The 20,109-nt window shown below is 48.9% G+C and overlaps 6 protein-coding genes across 6 annotated transcripts, besides 3 other annotated features; 2 read left to right on the plus strand and 4 right to left on the minus strand.

Annotated features, from left to right (window-relative positions):
* Positions 1-4,109: 4,109 nt before the first annotated feature.
* On the plus strand, positions 4,110-6,648 carry FPSE_02715 (uncharacterized protein; the record flags this gene model as incomplete). Its single annotated transcript, XM_009255834.1, has 2 exons — positions 4,110-4,280; positions 4,345-6,648. 2 exons carry the CDS (start codon positions 4,110-4,112, stop codon positions 6,646-6,648), a joined length of 2,475 nt encoding a protein of 824 aa, XP_009254109.1.
* Positions 5,599-5,648: a microsatellite.
* A 1,002-nt stretch (positions 6,649-7,650) lies between the features above and the next one.
* Positions 7,651-7,775: a repeat region.
* Positions 7,776-8,062: 287 nt separating this feature from the next.
* FPSE_02714 (uncharacterized protein) lies at positions 8,063-9,017 on the minus strand (the record flags this gene model as incomplete). The annotated part of the gene is made up of 2 exons (XM_009255833.1): positions 8,063-8,691; positions 8,807-9,017. The coding sequence occupies 2 exons, from the start codon at positions 9,015-9,017 to the stop codon at positions 8,063-8,065; spliced, it is 840 nt and encodes a 279-aa protein (XP_009254108.1).
* Positions 9,018-9,710: 693 nt separating this feature from the next.
* Positions 9,711-9,735: a microsatellite.
* A 157-nt stretch (positions 9,736-9,892) lies between these two features.
* FPSE_02713 (uncharacterized protein) lies at positions 9,893-11,704 on the plus strand (the record flags this gene model as incomplete). Its single annotated transcript, XM_009255832.1, has 3 exons — positions 9,893-10,315; positions 10,373-11,008; positions 11,588-11,704. 3 exons carry the CDS (start codon positions 9,893-9,895, stop codon positions 11,702-11,704), a joined length of 1,176 nt encoding a protein of 391 aa, XP_009254107.1.
* A 147-nt stretch (positions 11,705-11,851) lies between these two features.
* On the minus strand, positions 11,852-13,228 carry FPSE_02712 (uncharacterized protein; the record flags this gene model as incomplete). The annotated part of the gene is made up of 2 exons (XM_009255831.1): positions 11,852-12,962; positions 13,014-13,228. 2 exons carry the CDS (start codon positions 13,226-13,228, stop codon positions 11,852-11,854), a joined length of 1,326 nt encoding a protein of 441 aa, XP_009254106.1.
* A 2,423-nt stretch (positions 13,229-15,651) lies between these two features.
* On the minus strand, positions 15,652-16,220 carry FPSE_02711 (uncharacterized protein; the record flags this gene model as incomplete). The annotated part of the gene is made up of 2 exons (XM_009255830.1): positions 15,652-15,994; positions 16,051-16,220. 2 exons carry the CDS (start codon positions 16,218-16,220, stop codon positions 15,652-15,654), a joined length of 513 nt encoding a protein of 170 aa, XP_009254105.1.
* Positions 16,221-17,989: 1,769 nt separating this feature from the next.
* FPSE_02710 (uncharacterized protein) lies at positions 17,990-18,670 on the minus strand (the record flags this gene model as incomplete). The annotated part of the gene is made up of 3 exons (XM_009255829.1): positions 17,990-18,205; positions 18,277-18,525; positions 18,614-18,670. The coding sequence occupies 3 exons, from the start codon at positions 18,668-18,670 to the stop codon at positions 17,990-17,992; spliced, it is 522 nt and encodes a 173-aa protein (XP_009254104.1).
* Between the last annotated feature and the right edge of the window lie 1,439 nt (positions 18,671-20,109).

Consider the following 20,109-nt stretch of genomic DNA (forward strand, 5'->3'; position numbering starts at 1 on the left):
GAAACAATTCGAGCCACTGAATGCTTGTAAATTACTAGGTAAGAGAAAACCATGACTCTAGAGTCTTGATCACACGTCAGCAGACAGGCCAAGTCCTGTAACCCATGTAAGTGACACTGCTAGTAGCCGAGAATTGATACTCCAAAATAATAATGCTGGTGGGATTACCCTACGGTGCAAGAAGACTCTTTTTGGGGAGTTGAGTTGTAAGATGGTTTGTCGGTCGCACTTGCCAAACCTACGCCTCATGGTTTTATGTTTAGAGGGCAGATGCTAACGTAGTGGTACGAGTTTCTCAATGCTGTCACTGTGCAACACTGTTTGGAAGGTACGATTCAGAACTCGTGCGGTTGTAAAAACTGCAAGTCGTGCTACATGAGGAATCGCAATTTTCGACCATGCAACATCAGATCTTCCATTGTCCAATATGAAAACACAGTGAATCAATGTCGTGTCACATTACATCTCAGCCCAGGCACAGAAACACACCTTTTTCTTATTGGGTATCGCTGCTCTTCAATTCATCACAATCATCGTAGCGACACATCCATCGCAGAGCATTGAAGTGCACATTGCTCTTCTCGGACATGGAATCGACCTGGGAATCTCGATTACCAACCAACCGTATCTAAAAGCCACTCACCCTTAGCTAACTGAGCCGTTTATTATCTCCTCAATCCAAGCAAGGATATGGCACATTGCAACACCTTGCAATGCGTATAATCCTATATCAACGATTCAGCTGATAAATTGGGGCTGTTTGCTAATTGACAAGACACCCTTGATGAGCAGACTACAGCGGGCTAATTCATTCACAATGTGACCGAGAACTTCAGATTTCAAACCCCAGTACATACTCTGTATACTGTACACCACAACACCCCACGTCTCAGTCTTGTTCTCATTGCAGAGTCATAAAGTTCGACAAGGAATATAGCACAGTATCAGTCAATTGTCACCGCTCTCCCCGAAATGTTGATGTGATAGCCCGTGATTTGTACATGAGGCAAATCGACTTGCCCATGTGAACACGACTGACCCCAGTCGCTTGAGTCACACGAGATTCAAGACAAGATATTCAAACTTGACCGCCAGTATGAGCAATTCTCATAGTACCAGTGAAGAGGCAAAATTCCAGCCTGGGGCCAGCGAAATAGTCGAATTGTGGATGAGGCGAAGCAAGACGAGTCTTGAGCCAACCAAACGATGCCGCCCAGATCCGCCTGACTTGGACGGCGCAAAGATCGTGGCGCATATGAATGTTGGAAGCAAACAAATCAGAAGATAAACGGTCCGTCCCACTAGCCTGCCCGTGCGTCTCTTACCTCCTCATTTGTGAGCAAAGGAATCATCGGGTATTACGATTGGTTCTCGAGTGACATAAGGCCAAGATTGGGGTCCGTCTTCCCAATGCCTGAAGAGGAAATCGGAGTTACGAGAAGGTGGTGGGTCGACTTGATATCGGACAGGGACTTTTACAGGGACTCCCACAGCCTCTGAAGTGAAGGGCCTCACAGCGTGGTGGGCCCATAACCTCGAGGATCTAGGGGCCCTTTGAAGGCCTCTTCTAGCCACCAATGGAGCACAAGCCATCTACTACTACGAAGGGCACTTCATGGGGAAACATACGATCGACTAGTCCTCGCGGTGTGTCGGCGGTTTTCGCAATATCCAGTCTAGTTCGAGGAACTAGATGCCCGAAGAACGATGTCCACTCATGCCAATTGAGGTTCGTTCACACAGACCCGCGCTCTGATGTTGAAACTGTGAATTGGACACGAACAGTGGCCAAGGCTGGGATATGGGGCTGAAGCTGGGCCTTGAACATCAGCTTGCAGTTTAGAGAGTTTTGAAGGCTAATGCGCTTCGTGTGAGTCAAAATGAACACATTGTATGGACTATTGCCAAATGTAACGGTTTCTGGTCCCACAGCCAAAAAGCCGGAGTGGTAATGGGCTGGGTACTTCCAGCCTCCAGGATAAGTGCAAGATTCACGGCCGTTGAAAAGTTTGTTCCTGGATGGAATGAGAGAGAGAAGAGTGAACTTTCCAGGGTCGGAAAAATATGCGCCATTATAAGGACGTACAAGCTTTCACCTTCACCCGCATTTGCAACCTTCCAGCACTCAAATCACATGGCTAGCTTCATGTCCAGGAACGCTATAGTGTTACGTTTTACAGCAGCTCATAGCACGTAGGGGAAGAACACGATACGTTGAACAAGATTTCAAATGCTGCCTGAAATGTCCACGTCGTCGACAACAATGATGCCAACGACTCAACCCAATGCATCGTAATATCTGAGTCTCAAGCCAAATGATGTATGCGAGTACTCCATACAGTATATCGTATATTTCTCATTGACTCTTGAGAGTTTCGCATGCAGATGATGGTGCCTGTCGCCCGCTTGTATGCCGAAGCTACATGGTCCGTGAGGACCTTGTCATTGCAGGAGGAGAATTGCTGTAATACTTGGTAGAGAGTACGGATACGTTGAGAGCCTGCACAAAGCGAAGCGAAGAAAGATAAGATGGAATTGCGCTTGGGGAATGTGATTAGGAGAGAAAACATAATTCATCACTTCCGTCGTGAGGGTTGCCCGGGGCATCCATCACCACGTTCGTATCAACCCATTGAATTGGGACTGTGATGAATGATATAGAATGATATATTGATATCAAAATTGGTTGCCTGGCAGTGGTACGTTGACTCGTTGCTCAACCTCACCTCAACAGTAAGTAACCAGCTCAGGTTCCCGGCGCTTAGACGCCCGTTAGGGCCGCTACTGTACTTGTCCAAGGTGTGGCACTAATGGATCTCCAGCTCTGGAGCTTGTGTGTTCGCCGAGTCAAGCCTAACGCCTCATGAACCAGGGTCGCAACGTGCGCCAGCTTGAGCCAATCGACGAGCTCAGGCTGTTTTAAGGCATAGTGCCCCACGCTCTTCTGTCTGGGACCAGGGATGCTCCTCTCTCATCTAGCATCGTCATTAAGCGTTCAATCCAGCAAAGACACTGCTTCACTAACATCCTCTGGACACATAGGCCCCGGACACTTTCTGATTCGTGAATCAGATGCAAGAAACGTGACTGGGCGTGCATTTTTGCACGCAAGAGGCAAACGCAGCCACTAACTGTACCCAGATCGGAGACCCAATTGGTATCGCCAGCTTGACGCCGCGCGCGCACACCCCCAAGCCAAGTCCATCGATGGCAGTCGTTTCTCGTTTCTCTCCACTATCCAAATCAAATGCCCATGCATATCCCTCAGCAAGAGGGGCCTCTTGTTACCCAGCCTCCATTCTTTACTAATACCGGTATTTCAGATCGCTTCCCAGTGAAATCCATCCGATCAAACGTGATCTACATACTGCTTGACGGGCATCGTCTTGCCATTGGTACAGGAAACTGTTTGCTTTTCGCTTCTGCGTCCCGTGCCGGTGTGATAAAGCCGCAGCACCCTGTCTTCATCCTAGCCTCTCTGCTCACACCCTCCTCGTTCTACTCCCGTCTCTTCTGCTACCGCCGGACAAGCCAGGATGCAAGGGTCTAGGGACTAGGGACTAGGGACTGGGTTCCAGTGCACCAGGGCCTAAAGATATGGCCGCACATTCTACATTTAGCACTATTATTTCAAGTCTATTCTTGTCCCCATCCCCTCCGTGACCGCCATCCTCCATGCTGGTTCCCTCAGTCACCAGCGTTGAGCTATAGTGCATACATAACATCCCGTAACCGCCCGCTCGCACGCTCCCCTGGTCCCCTCCTCCCAAGTTTTGTGACTATTGTATTATCTCTTCGACACCACGAGGTCTATGTTTTCTTTATTTGTTTCTATTTGTTTCACGGCGTGTTCTCAATCGTGCTCAGGCACTGAGTTCTAAAGAAGCAAGTGCCGGCAACGGCCAAACTAAGCAATCACCAGCTGATATAACACATCTCACACCACACATATTTGGTGCCTGGCAGCATCAATATATTGACACCACTATACAAAAACTACAATATGGTAGGGAAAAAAGCATTGAATGCGAGTATCGACGAAAGTCGCTAACATGCCGACTTAGGAGTACTCATCTTTCCGAGGCGGAGACCGCTTGACATATTCGCAAATGCGACAACAGCCTCTCCCCCGGGACACATTCTTCAGTCTCAAGAACGAGTCACAAATACTGGAGCGTCCGATTTCAGTAGCAACCGAATTTGTGGACACGGACTGGGATGAAGAAGACGAGATCATTAGCGACGAGGAAGATAACTCGCCTCGCATAAGTTTGCAATCGGTATGTATCCTGTACTTGCAACAAAATCAAGTCCTGGGAGACGCTGACAACCGACTCTTTTTAGGCTGGACAACCCAGTTTCACAACGGTCTCCTCCTACGATGAGGTACCAACACCAAGGTCGAGTAGAAGCCAAGAGGTTCCAGTGGAATACTCCCCGAAGCAAGTTGAAGGTCCTCGAGGACCTCATTTGTTCCGGAACTCAACTGACCACTACTTGCCTACCGAAGAAGATATTATCCTGACACTATCGCCTATTACTCCCAAGGGACCTCGAAACATTACCGAATTTCTTATGTCATCTCAGCCACCACCGCAACCCCGTGCCAGTCCCTTCCAATACACTGATGCTGAACTTGACACGGCAGCTCTTGCATCGTGGACTACTGAAATGGTTGCGCAGGCTATGCTCAATGCTGGCATTGAGCTGTCCGTGGCTGACCGGTTTATGGAGAATGATATCAGCGGTGCGATCTTAATCACACTGAAGTTCGAAGATCTCAAGGAGCTTAGCATCCAGTCGTTTGGTATCAGAACCAAAGTCTGGCATCAGATCCAAGCCTTAAGGGACAGTCAGCCTGCATCTCCTCGACCAGAGACACCAATCGAGGATGTCCCAAGCAGGGATGTGGTGCGGGAGACTCGAAGAGTGGAAGACAACGGGATGAGACGTCGCCAGAGCAGCAGACGAAAGAACCGAACAAGGACAAACGGAGACGATATCACCCCTATGGAGTCAGTATCCATTATTGGCATCGAACAAGTCATCCCCAAGCCTCACCACTGCTCAAAGGGAGAGAACTGCTCCAAGTACAGAAAACAGCAGCAACTTATCCGGGCGTTCAAAAAGGAGTACCCCCATGTCGACATCAATGCTACTGGAACCGTCATGATTGGTGATGCTGGAAACCCACAGACAGCTAAAGCACTGGACCCCAACAAGGTCCGCCCCGTCTCAGATGCTGAGCCTTCTGTCGTTGCATCCTCTGATGTTATGGGCCCTGGTATGCCTCCCATTCAGTATCTTTATGAAGCTTCTCTTCGTGGAGTTCAGGCACGAGACCCCCAAGACAACGTCAGGCAATTCCTCAACTTTCAGCATCAGCACGGGGGAGAGTGTAGCGAGGATGTCCCCCCTACACCCCCGTTTGCTGGAATCCAAGCTGCACAGGCCCAGCTTCCTCACCAAGGTCTACGCCGCCTTCCTAAGCTCTCCATCCCTGGCAAGGCTCCGCTGCCACCCTCGCGACTTGGTGCTTCTTCTGTTCCGCCTCCTCCCCAGAAGAATCAGCCTCAGAACCAGTCATATGTACAACGTCAACAGCAGCAGCAGCAACAACTGCAACAGCATTACCATCAGCAACAGCAACCTGCCTTTGCACCTTATCAGATGGAAAGAACCAGCCCTCGGTCCCCTGATTTGGAGATGACACCCAGGAACAACTTCCGCCATGGTACACCTTTTTCAGAGCTTGATGTTCCTGTCACTGCTGTACCCATTGGTCCTGTTGCTCGAGACTTCTCGCAGTCTGTTCCTCCTGACATGAACTACCGCACTTCTCCCACCAACAACGTTTCTCCTCCCCGCTGCCAGTCTCGTACTTCAGCCCGCCGCCCATCTTTCCCCGTGATGCCCGCTTTGGAGGAAAACAGGTCCATTAACACGACCAGACCTTCTCATGGATCGTCATCGCCCAAGTCACCACGTGGGTCACGAGCTCAGCAGCCCCTTCAGCCACCTCCTCGGGATAACCTCCCCTTCTCCCGCGGTCATCTCAACGGTTCTGAGAAAGTACTGGCACCATCTATCACACCCATCGGTGCCAAGGGCAAGTCTCCCTCTGCCGACTCTGCCAATGGTATCAGCCACCAAGGCCCCATGAAAAAGCGCAAGACCAAGATGCTTCGACATGAGTGGCAAGACGGTTACTTCACCCTGAAGGGTTCTCGCCTCAACATGCACAAGGACTCTGAAGAGTTGGACCGCACTCTCGAATATGTTGACATTGATGACTACGCCATTGCCTGCTCAAGCGTGGCTTCTTCTTCCAAGCTTAGCGCTGCTTTCAAGACAATGCACCTTTCTCGTGGAAGCCACAGCCGCGAGAAGAGTGACCCAGTAGGCGCATTCGCTTTCCAGCTCATTCCTCAAGACAAGAACACCGCGCGACTTCGTAAGCGCGAGAGTCACATCCAGCCCGGCAGCACAATTCCTGCCGAGGGAGTCAATGGCACAGGCAAGACACACCACTTTGCTGTCAAGAACCGTGATGACCGTATTGACTGGATGCGCGAGCTCATGCTTGCAAAGGCTTTGAGACAGAAGGGTGAGGGCTTCGAGATCAGTGTCAACGGCAACATGATCTAACCCGTCTTCTACGACTTTCCTTTTATCATCTACGAAAACTCTACTCTGCATTGCCTTTCTTCCCACCTGATCGCATTGTCCAGATGTCATTATTTCTGGGTTATTGTAGACCAGGTTGCTTGTCTTTTTTTTTATCATTTATGCACCGGTGTTTTATGTGCTTTTTATATGCCAGAACGTACAACCACTTATGCGGATACTTGCCGCGGCTCTCTCGCGGGATGCTTACACAGCGGGTACATGTTAGCTCAAGACGAGCGACGGTTCTTTATGGTTTATGAGTGTTTGGGGCTTTGCATATGACGTTTTCTTGGGTTGGCTACAGCCTGGTTATGATCTACCTACTTTATACCACTCGCACACGAACGACTCTAGAAAACGCAACACAGCACAACCCACTTCCTTCAGAGGTTTATGATCGACGACATGGATACCATTTGGCGCTATTTGACTTTTTACTTCATATAGGTAGCTCAGGCTAGCATCTTAGGATAGGAAAACAAAATGAAATGATGAATTTATATAAAAACATGTCTGAACAGCACCAGTCCAGTGCATGAACCGTGTATGGTCAATGCTATACTAATGAGATTATTCGACCACTCACTACAAACAGTTGGCCTCATGTTATTCGCAGCCTTATCTACTTTTAACAGATCATGTGATGCGGATCTGTTTGATGTAGCGATGACCTCGAATGCTCAAGTGTATGTATGTACATAATGTTTGAAGGAGACAACAAACACAAACTCTTTATATCTATACACACGAGATTGTTGTCTATCAAGCCATGCACATGCAGTGAACCGATGCTCTTGTTCACCTGCTAATATGTTGTAAATTACTGGGAATAGATCAAAACACGATTCTGTCATGTCTTGTGCGACCATCACATCTACACAAACATTTTTTACAATGTTGAGCTAGCTAAGCGTCAAAGAGGTCCAACCACTCCAGTCACTAGATACCACGACATAATATGTTTTTACCACTCAAACTGTCACATACGACCACAGCTCGTGGGAGAATACGGGGTCCCGTCCGCTCCCCCATCGTCAAGCCACGAAGCGCCGGATTAGTAGTTGGGTCGGTGACGACCAGCGAATACCTGGTGTTGTATGTCTTTTCCTTTTGATGTTTTACCTTTTTGGTTTGTGCTGATGATTGGTCTTGTGAGCGTATATATACATGTAGTAGTACTATAGTACTATCATATCTCGCTGCCCTTCACTGACTCCTGCATAGACATTACTGACATCAAATGGTACATTTTCCCCACCTGTATATGCAGAGTACAATATCTTACAAAATTCGCTCGCCCTCCGCCTCTTTGTCTCTATCCTAATGCCGTAACATCGTTTCCCTAACTGTACAACCTGTCTACACAGGTCATGATATAAGATTCCCTCAACGCTTACGCCGACTTGAATTCAGGTCGTAGCACTCCTGACTTTTGAGCAACCTTCTCCCAGTCAATAAGCTCCCACCATGACTCTGCAAAGGCAACCTTTCCACCCTGGCCACCGGCACCGACACCCCAGTCCAGCAACCAGGCGTGCTCCCACGTGTTTAGGCACAGAAGGGGCTCAAGCTCGATACCTCCAGGGGGGAGGTTGTCGGATCGCTTGCTAGCGCCGTAGGCCTGGTTGTGCATGAAGTTGCGAGCGGAGCCATCCTTGCCCAATGTGTTCATATCAGTGCTTTGGGCACGCCAGTGAGCGCCGGGGTAGGGAGAACCGGCGAGGTAGGTGGGCAGAAGACGGTAGTCGCCAGGCCCGGCCTTGACAAGCCAGAGGAAACCAGGGCCAAACATGGCGGAGGCTGTGATGACGAATTCTCGGCGGAGGGTCTCGATGGAGGAAAACGAAGCCTCGAGTTCGCTACGGAGAGCATCGGGCATGGGGGTGCCGGTGGGGGAGATACCCTGGAAGAAGAAGTGGTTGTTGTGCGCCATGGAGGCATAGTTGAAGATGGGGGCCTGGTTGGGTTCTCGGGCTGTCATGAGAGCAATGGTCTTTGTGTCCTTATCCTCGAGCTCGGTGCCTGGACGAGTATTTGGTTAGTAAGTGCAGTATCAGTGGGCTGATATAGAATTGAATGTGTATGAGAGGCATTGAGTTTGCTTAATGCTCTCCCACATCATCAACACCACACGTACCGACAGTCAAAGCATTCAGCTTCTCCACCATGAGGTTCATGTACTGGGTCCAGGCGAGAGAGAACCCTCCAGAGCTCATAAGATTGGGCACACCCTGGGAATAATCGTGTGGCAGCTCGGGAACATGATGGATCGAACGGCGGGCATTGACCATGGGTCGCATGCCGAGGCCAACGGCCAGGCGAGGGACCCTTAGTCTGGGACGAAGCATTGTCTCTGGTAGAAAGGGCGACGGTGTTGGGCGGGAGGGGAAGCTGTCGTCGATCAAGCCGTCGTCGTCGTCGAGTTCGGATTGGACTTTTTTGGTGTTTGGCGGGCGCTTTCTGATAGGCCTTGCGTGAGGATTCTGCACGGAGCTAAGTTTAGCCGAGAGGTGATGCACAGCCACAGTGATCCGAGAGTGTATGTGGCTGTGAGTAATCTGCAGTTGCAGTTCCTCTTAACTTGTCTCGGTTTGAACTGGGGGGAAAAGACACGCTAAGTGGAGTGGCTGAGTTGAAGAACCTGAGGGTCTAGGTTGAATTCAGGCCTAGCTTCGGTCTAGACTCAAAACGACGTGAGATTCAATGTCGATGACCCGGCAGAGTAGACATGGCTGCAGCGGGATAGGTAAGGTACAAACAGTACATAGCGTAGTCTGGCGCAGCGTACGTAACTTAGCACTTAACTCAATGTTCATGATCACAAGTGCCTCTTTTCGACTTTCTCCTCTTTCTTGATCTTCCTTCTTCGCCTTGCTTTGATCGATATCCTTTTTTTTTTTATTTATTCGATCACGCATAAAGGACAGTCAAGTTTCACTTTCATAACACATTTTGTTAGAGTTTTGTTCGCCAAGCTCGTACTTTCGCCTCTCCTTCTCCGCCCCCGTTGAACCCTTTTCGGTTGGCCTGAAACATCACCACTCTCTCTTTCTCTCTTTCTCTCTCCTGTCTTCCTTTCGTCTGAGACAAGCGACATCATTCTCAATTAAACGACTTAATCAGAAACTTCCATATGCAGCCTCCCCCCGACCTCGAAATTATACCAGTCGCTGTCGATGATGCCTCTTTGTTAATATCTGCTTCTTCAACTGTCATTATCGAAATGGCTTCCTCAGTTATTGCTACGGCTACCTCCATGGCCACCTCTACAACCGCGTCGGCTACATTTGTCTCGTCCGCGCCACCAACACCTTATAGCGAAGATGGCTCCGGTGGAGAGTGCTCATTACTGGGCTCCTTTGCTCTCGTCGTACAAGGCGCTCTCGGCGCTCTGGCGTTGCTCTCTCTCGTGTACAAACGATGGAGAGAACGTCCTCAGCGACCTCTAAAGATCTGGTTTTTCGATGTCTCCAAGCAGGTCTTTGGTTCTGTGCTTGTGCACATCGCCAATATCTTCATGTCCATGTTGACAAGCGGTCGCTTTTCGGTTCAGGTCGACCCGTCAGCAGCAGCCGTTACTGCGCGTTCCGATGACGACTACGCTCCCAACCCATGCTCTTTCTACCTCCTCAATCTCGCCATCGATGTAAGTACCAGTCGTGCTGTTATTTTTTTTGTCTCCCAAATACTAAATTTAACACAGACCACCCTCGGTATCCCCATCCTTATCATTCTTCTCAAGGTTCTGACTGGTCTCGTCCGTTACACGCCCGTCGGCCAACCTCCCGAATCTGTCCAGTCAGGAAACTATGGTAGTCCGCCCAATGTTGTATGGTGGTTGAAACAATCCGTCATCTACTTCTGTGGTCTATTTGGCATGAAAGTTTGCGTCCTCATCATCTTCATCATGATGCCCTGGATCTCCAAAGCCGGTGACTGGGCGCTTGGCTGGACAGAAGGCAATGAGAAGCTGCAGATCGCGTTCGTAATGATGATCTTCCCTCTTATCATGAATGCTCTGCAGTACTATATTATCGACTCCTTCATCAAGCTCAAGGACACGGACTACGAAAATGTCAACGCCGACGAATCTGACGAGGAGGTTCGACGCAGGAGATATGACGATAGCGAGGATGAGATTGCGCGCGCCAGACTGGTCGATTCGGAGCACGAGACTGATAGCGAGTCGGACGACGAGGTCGATAAGCCCGCCGCGCGTTCTGGGCATCCTTCTCGCCAACCCAACACCAAAAATTCTGGGGAATATGATCCTGAACGCGATGGTGACGATCGGACGATCATAGGAAGCAGCTCGAGTGGCCGAGGTCCAAAGGACAAGGTACCCACCGAGTTGTATCCCAAGGAATAGTGACAAACGGGCTATCCCGCAGCAGCTTTCTTTCTTTCTTTGTTGGATTTTCTTTATTCGGTGGCGGCATCGGTGTTTCTCGAGCGATATGTCTTGGTTTCAAGTTATGGAATTCTCTCACTATTGGATGGTGCACTATGCATTTGCACTTTTCATGCTTGGGTTTCTTGTAGCGTATAGTGGAAGAAGGCAGGTTTAGAACGTAAATAGTGGCCTAGGGCGTTACAAGATGGGTTCATATTTCGGTATTAGAAGCGACTACAATTTCATTTTCAATACGGCCTTGATTTAGGCATATACCTTCATGTAAAAGTGGCGCAGTTCTACGGGATAGGATATTCCAACTTCAACCACCGCCTGACGTTGTCACCCATTCATAAGCTTCATAAAAACTTCACAAACAGACAAAAACACGCGAGACGGAGGTCACACATTCTGAAGAACTGTACATGCTATACTCAAGTCATGTCGGCTGATGCACGAAAGCGAGAAGAAAACAGATGTTAGCTGCGTTACTCGTATCAAGCTCTATGCCAATTCATCTTATAGCTAACAGCGAGATCTATGCTTAAATTGCCTGTGGGCATCTCGCCAAATGGCGAGAACAAGAAGTACATCATTGGGTTCCCAACCAAAACCGACAGAGGATCCGGACCCGTATCCTAATGAGTGCCATGTAGACCAACCATAAACGCCTATGCATAGAAAAATAAGTCAAACTCCTTGAACCAAGATTCAAAAAACAACCCCATGGCCAGAAAATGCCGAAACAAGTAGCGAACGCCTTTGTTTTCCTTCAGTCCATAATCTACTCTATGGTTGGTATGGCTTGAAACCTGGGTAAGGCTGCTGAGGCTCGTAGCTGCCAGGTGATTGGGACTCAAGCAATTGTTGCCGTTGAGGTATAGGACGAGGACCATAGTTGGCATCAGGGCCTGGTGGCGGTGTTCGGTAGTCGTTCATAGGAGCAGGTGAGTGACGGGGTGGCTGAGCATAGCCAAAATCGTTCTGGGGACCAGGCGATTGACGGGCAGGTGAACCGTAACCATAATCGTCAGGGATTGCTGGAGACCGGCGTGGAGGCATATTTCCATATGAGCCAAATTCATCCTGGTGCATTGAGAGTCGCTGGGCGGGACGAGGTGAAGGGCTTGCACGATATCCTCCATAGTTTGCTGTGTAATCCTGAGGTGAGGCACCTTGGCCGTAGCTTTGGTTTTGACCATGTCCCTGCATCTGTCCAAATCCTGGAGCTTGTTCGAATCCTTGATCGTGGCCGTAGCCTTGGTTTCCATATGGATTCTGGCTTAAAGCTGGGGAGCGACGTTCATGTGGCATGGGGGCGATGGCAGCAGGAGCATAGACTTGATTAGGCGGGGGAGGCTGGTAGCCATAACCTTGCTGGTCAAGCGGCGAGTAAGGATCGGTAGGTTGGCTAGAGCCTAGGTAGCCACTGGAGTTGCCTTGAGGTTGGCTATATGGAGTTCCAGCCATACTATGTTGACTGGGAGGTGGTTTAGAGAGCGTATCCAGCTCAACAGCCTCAGTGTAGACCTGGACCTTTTTGCCCTCGGAGCTGGGCATTTCGGGTAAGGCGTCATCATCCTTCTTGCTGATTTCGTATTCAGCATATTGAGGTGGCTCATTTCGAATAGGCTGGGAGACCCCATACTGAGGTATCGAGGGATTCATTGGGGGTTCAGTTCGATATCCATGATGCTGAGGCTGAGGAGGGTAAGGGTCGTCAAGGTGCTTCGTGTGACTGCCAGGAGGATCACAAGCACCGCAGCAGTTACCGCAACACTTGAGGCATTGGCAGCAGCTACAGCAGCACGAGAGCCCACAGCAGCAACAGCGAATGATGCACCATAGAATACTAAAGATAATGAGACCTCCGAGGATCATGATACCAATCACCGGCCACCTAGAAGATTGTTAGTGAAAGAAACATGGGCCTGACATAGGATATACGCACTTGCACCACACCACGCTCATACAGTTATCCCAACTAGAGATGGCGGTTGCAAAATCATCAGAAGTTTTCGAAATGTTGTCAGTCGTTTGTGCGGCATCAGCGAGCATATCTCGTCGCGTAAGATCAGAGACAATAGTTCTGACGAATTTGTCCTTGACAATTTCCCAGGCGCTGCCTCGCAGGCTCCGCGCCATGGCCTCATCGATGGATGGCATTTTGCTGATGTTGTCGCAATTGGCGATAGTTCAAACTAGTAATGAGTGTGGTAGTCTGGCTGAGATATCGTAGATGGTGAATAATTGAGATCTCGCTATGTAAATGCTGGGTATGGTGGGTATATTGCTTGGTTGTAAGAGAGTCGTTATAGATATCCAATTGAGTTTTTGGAAGTTGATCGAGAAACGGTGAAAAGTCAATATCAAGTGGTATTTTGAGACAGCGACGTATGTGGTAGTGTTTCTTCGGCGCGTGATTCGAGTTGTTGATGCGTGTCGTTGATGGAATGAAGGATGGTAGTTTGAAGAATACTATCCGTAATGGATAGGTAGGTAGAAAGGAAAGCGGCGCTCGCACCGGTCTGTATACAAGAGAATGAATGTGGTACAAGAGTAAACAATAAACAAGATCAGAGGTCAAGAGAGAGTAAACAACCTATGCTAAGGTTCAAGGTAGGCTCAAGAGCGTTCAGCCATGTTGCCAACGGCGCAAATGTTGGATGTAAGAATGAATGAATGAATGGGTGAGCTCAAGCCAGACTTGAATAGAAGTTCAAAGGGATCCCAAGGAGGAAAGCGCCCACCAGATGGAGGGACCCAGCGTTACCGCCAGTGGCGGGGACGATCCAGGGGAAAATGGGACTGCTAATTTTACCCCTGGACAGTCAGGGAAGGCGCAGTCTAGGTAGGAGTGGGGGCAGCCGCCAAGGGACTTCTGAAACTGTAAGACTTCAAGGGAATATCGATTGGACTGGCTGTTAGCCAACGGGGCGAGAAATCATTTCAGCTTGTACAGAGAGTATTACAGAATATTTTGCAGAAAAACCTCAAGGTTACCTAGTTCTGTGCACAGCGATGTATTCAACCAAATTCCACCTATAGATGGATCTTCTGTATAAGCCAAACTCAAAGGGACCGTTCTGTCGCATGGGTGACGACGCCTTCATGGCTTGTTCCCAAACCTTAGCTTCTATGAGACCGGCATAGGATCATGCGGATGCACATGCTCCAACAAGACTGCAAAGCATGTTGGAAAACTTAAGAGGCAGGATAGTTTGACACATTGACGATCGTTGCTACACAGACCCATCATACCCATCTCCACGCGAAGTCTCTAGAACAAAGGACATGGCGAACGAGTCCCCCATCCCCATCCCCATCCCCATACTTTATTTCAAACACAACCTCAAGCTCATGTCGTCCTACTCTGTGGACTAGTTTGTGTGCACGATATTAAAACCCATCAATTTAACTCGAGCTCGCGTCAGAAAACCCATGTACATTGTCGCCGTTAGCTCTTCTATCAACCCTGGCCCCAGCGTGGGCCATCAAAGGCATCCATTTTCCGAAATGACAGGGTCGTTTCGATAGCCGGACGATCCTGTCACAGAATTGAAGTGGCCCAAAGTCAGAGGGCTGTCAATTATTGCATCATCGACTACCTGTTACAATAAACAACCCGGAAGAACAATCTAGAGCCCTCGGTTTGACGGCATCGCAAGAGGTGTGGCGAGCCTTTGTATCGTGACAAACCCTCACTTTTACCTTGCAGGTATGCATATGCGGACGGCTATTCGGGACTTGGCGTCAACAAGACCAAGAAGCCAAGGCTTGGGTTTCCTTAGCGATGATTACGATGTGCATGGTAGCTAAAATACGCCGTTGAGCTCGGTAGCATCCCCTCAACAGCAGATATTCAGATCGTCGTTCGCTACAACGTAAGACTGGCATACTCCGGGAAGCCTCCAATACATGGTATCAATTAAGTACTTGCCTGGATGATTTCATGCAGGCTCCTCTTGTCAGCGGCTATGGCGTCAATGCGCCTACCAATCGATTGACAACATCCTTCGTTCCGTGAGGCTGAAACAGAAGGATGTAAGACTATTGAGCGCCTCATGACAGGCAGTGCTTGAATAAATATTCTTCAATACCCACTGGAATAGACGCGCGTGTGTTGATATGCAGCCAAGAATATATACTGATAACATCTGGAAGCGAGATGTGACAAATGATACAACAGTCGATATAGCATTGTGTTGTTGATACAAGCAGGACCATGTAATAACGCCTGACATAAAGCCATGGCGAATAGCATCACCGACTGAGTCACATTGAGAGTTCAGTATACGCGAATGGTAGGCAAGTATTTCAAAAATCTAATAATTAAGTATTTACCAGGTAGGGAAAAACTGCATGATTAGAAAAAAAGGTATGCATGAGTCCACCCAAGAACAAAAAACAAATATTGCTCGTGTTAACAAACACCCTTATCCGCGATTCATCTTGACGGAAAAGTAGCCATTACATGTCATGATTCAAGCTCCCAAAAACGCCTCAAAAAGTGGTATCCTTTCGTTTCCTTCCCTTTGCATGTCGGTCGTATGTGCAGAACAATCTCACATTCCTATCCTTGTCTGGATTTATTTGCCAGGAGGAGGTCCAGGAGGGGCAGAGTATCCGCCATCACGCTGATATGTGCCCTCGGGATGTTGAACTCCAGCGTTCTGGCCATAGTAGCCGTCGTTGGCGTTGAATGTTGTACCAGTGTACTGGGGCTGCTGCTGCTGACCATAAGCGGGAGGCGCATTGTAGCCACCGTTGTTCGGTTGGTAGCCTCCTTGGTTGTAGCCCTGATTATAACCACCTTGGTTGCCGTAATTGTAGGCTTGGTTGTTGTTGTTGTTTTGTCCCCAAGGCTTGGCCGCCATCCATCCGGTGCCGTAGACGGGCTTAACGCCACGGCTCTTACGACGACGGGAGATGCTTGGAGGATGTTAGCATAAAGTAACTTTGAGACGATAATCATGATGAAAACTTACAGGCAGCACATGAAAAAGATAAGGAAGAAAAAGATGACGATGCCCGCGACTAACCAGCGTCCCCAGTAGGACCAGCTGTTTCGATAACATCCATTTCTGCTGTAGCTGTAGCTGTAGCCGTAGCGACATCCATAGGCACGCGAAAAGATGAGGTCGTCAGTGGGCGCCATTGTTGCGGTAGTTGTTGCAATTGAAAATGAAGACGCGCAATTTGTGTTTATTTGTCGTAGCAATACGAGAAAGACGGTTGAGTAAGCAACGTTTGGGGAATGCTTTGGATTAAACCAAACTTTGCTTTTAACTCAAGAGATTACTCGTTGCTCGTTTGCGGCGTTGAAATGGCTTGGTTTTGGCCAAGGGATGACGTATAATGATGCGACGAGCGATGAGTGATGGGGTGACGTCTTGTAGGAGGTAGTTAAGTAGTGCTTATAGGTGTCTTTTTGTCACAGAGCAGCTCTGTGCAAGGGGAAATGTAAGGATATGTGATTGACAATAAGGTAAAAACAGGTAATTATCGAATCAAAGGGGACAAGGGCGAGCAGAGAGTGTGGGAGGGCAGCTGGTCTTTGTATTCAACCTGCGACTCGACGATATCAGCCAAGCCCGGCGTAAAATCCACCCGGCAGGGTCAAAGCAGCGTGCGTAATACGCAAAAATACGGTCACAAGCTCTGTTTTCTGCTTTTGCTCTCTGCAAAAGTCTGGGCATTCCCGCTTTTCCCTCTTCTTGGCTGCCCAAGGTTCGCGATCGTAGTGGCTGTGCTTAAGATACAGTAACACTTTGAAGCTTGGCACTTACATCACGGTAACATCCATCGCCTCTTGACTGTTTGAGACGTGTGCCGTGGTTCCGCCCTTTACAAGTATGCGTCAAGGTCGTCATCATCTAGGTACGCAGCGAATCCTTCTTCACTGCACGAATATCTACCTATCAATCAATCAGAAACCCAATGGCCATGGTTTTATCAAGACTCTTTGACCGGCAAGTATCTACCGTGATCACCAAACTGTGACCTTAACCAAGCTCCAACTAAACTTGCTGAGCCTCAACCCTTCGTGGCTCTATGCCCACTTAGCCCACGAGCTTCGCTGAAGACGTGGCGAAGCCCAACTCTGATGACGACGAGGGTCCCACCCCCAGCTATTTTACTTTATTCAATCGAACGTGCATTATCTTATGTCGACGGCAGATCTGCCTGGCGGAACTGTATTCCAGAACGTCATGTCGACATGTCAGAGCAACTGGGTATTTGATGATGTGGGACCCTTTTACGAAAATTCCAAATCCTTGACAAACAAACAGGATGTTTCGAGCACATGTCGTCTATCCAGGTCGACGCCCCCCAGTAGCAACTGGAGGCTGTATATTGCCACGCCCACATGATTAAGCTTAATCGTGGTGGACACTTCTTTTCAATTGGTATCATGCAGAAATTAGGACAATTGTCAATTATCATGTCCAGCGCTTCAGGACCGTCGTAAGATCAGAGAATACAGGATAAAGACTATCTGATCGTTGTTCTCTGACAGTGGTTATCTGCACTTGCAATAACCTACAGTCGAAGCCGTCCAAGCCCTCCAATAACATCTAATCTTGGGTTATCCAAGAGACAGTCCAATAGCTCTGTTCTCGCATCAATACAGCCCCTTGATATTCTGGCACGTTCCACCGCGTGATTGGAAGCCGACCAAAGCCATTATCCCAGCGCCTCGCCACAAAATAGTGAGCACCTCATATACTACTAAAAGTCAAACGCTTGTTGCCTTAGACCTCACAAGAGGGTCGATCCATTACCGACGGCATATTGCTTTTGTGTCCCAACGCCGTCAAATAACCTTTCCAGCAAACGTCAAAATCGTACATCGTGCGCCTTTCCCTTCGCATGAGCCACATGATCTCGTAAGTATGTATGGTGAATTCGTAAGGGTCGTTCAGTTTAGAGACCAGCTCGAGGAAAAGAGTAACGTTGACGTCGAAGCTCGTCTGCCGCCTTCATGTTGCGCTCCGCTGCCTGTTGAGCTTGTTGTCGCGCCGCTATCGCGTTAACCTTCTCACGGGCCTTGAGCAGACTACTGTTGTCCTGCTGCTTGATCTTGGACCGAATGTCGTATAGCTGCATGAGCGTGCTTGCCCTTTCCAGGTCTTCTTCGAACTAAAGAGAAATCTTGTCAGTTCTCGGGTTCCGCTTAGCCGTAGAGTGTACATTTGGCAGGATTGTCTCACATCAGATTCGCCGCGGCGAGGAGTACCGGGAATCGAGTTTCCGGCTGACCCTGTGTGGGAGCTGGGAGAGAGGATACGTCGGCCAAACTTGTCGAACTTTTCGGATGACCAGTGGCGCTGTAGGCCGGCAGGACGTTTTTGGTTATTGGTAGAGGGACTCGAGGTAAGAGCATTCACAGTTGCGTCGGTTCGAGGGTAACTGGAATGGGCGTTATTGGCGCCGACGATGGCTTCGGCAGCTCCAGGGTCCTGAACAATAAGCGTCAGTATTGATTCCATATACGAGCGATCAGTCGCAGTAAGAACGCAAAGCTTGCAGCGTGGCATGAAAACTTACGGCGGCGCCCAGGTTGCTGAGGTCGGCCAAGACCTGGGATAGCTGAAGGCTCTCCATTGTTTATAGTAGAAATTTGTTTGATTGATACGTGTTGCTAGTGGGGCTGGCGACGGTAAAAGTAGTTGAAAATACTTCCTATCGCATTCATACGAAGGGAAAGGAAGAGTTTGTTGAGTCTGATCTAGGAAGTAGGTAGGAGGGAGAGTTGTGTAGAAATATACGGAGGGGGAAGGTGTTTTTGACCTGGATTGGATACGTTATGCAGCGGGCGAATTTTGGGTTTCGGAGGGCAGGAGCAGGCTGGCAGGCAACTGCAGATCCGCACCTACCAACTTGCAGGGGGAACAACCAAACTTTAGGCGGGTCCCGAAGAGGTAGGTACTGTCTGTGTCGTGGAATCCAATAGTGAACGGGAACAGAAACGGTGATACAGATTCATCTTTTCTGAATCATAAATGAATACCGGTCACTGATGAGGCTTATTGTTCAGTGATACAGTTTATGGCTTTATCAGGCATTGCCGTAAAATCACTGCCTGACTACCTAGGTAGGTACATATCAAGATAGATTCAGCACGAGGCATCTCCAATATTGCTGAGAAATAAGAATTAGTGAAGCAAAGCACCACAACCACCGACACAGGCCGCATCATTGGTCAGATACGAGATTCTAAAAGTCCAGAGCTCCATGACTGCATTAATCGTGCATATGAGAGCCGGTCCATGCCCCCCGATGCTGTGGGGGGCCAAATGCTCATCGTTTTCAGCATGTCAGCGTGTCAAGGAACCTACCTGAGCCAAGTGTCTGGGGTTCATACAATAAGTGTCCGATTTCTCCCCCACACTTTGATTCCGCCCATCTGTGGAGAGGAGAGGAGGCTGTCAAAGTTACAAGTTTAAAAAGGCAATGTCTTACAATGAAGTACCGACTAAAAAGAAATTCTCACCGCTTCTCTCAAACCCAAACATGTGTGAAAGAGATCGAATGAAAATGGGATATTCGGGTTGCCTTGCTTATCATGTCCTGATCGTCGGTCTTGTCCGATGTTGCAGGTCTTTTTCCTTATTTATCCAGAATGCCACAGGGTTGACTGGGTTGCATTCCACCAAGGAGCGAACATTGCTCATCAGCATTGCATCAATCTCCGCTATGCGCTCCGGACATGGGGAAGGATTCCCATCATTCAGCCTGGTACCATCGCCCACCACACGCGGACATATGGAGGCTTTTTGTCTTTATCTTGCACTTTGTATTCGTCCTCGTTGGCTCTAATGAATCTTGACTACGTCATTGCACGAATGACCTCATGGTCAGCTCTCTTAAATTATTGTGCACTAGACTCTATCCTGACTTCCAGTCGTGCAAACACATCGTGGTTCTTTATCCGGGTCTGTCCGATTTCGGTGCACATGACCAAATTTCAACTGAATTGAAACGTTCCCCTAATTATCCAGGTGTTGCGATGAAAGACCTGCAGCCTTTGGTGCATGCAACCC

This window comes from Fusarium pseudograminearum, chromosome 4 (genome assembly GCF_000303195.2).
Source record: "Fusarium pseudograminearum CS3096 chromosome 4, whole genome shotgun sequence".
In the NCBI taxonomy this organism is placed as follows: Eukaryota; Fungi; Ascomycota; class Sordariomycetes; order Hypocreales; family Nectriaceae; genus Fusarium; species Fusarium pseudograminearum.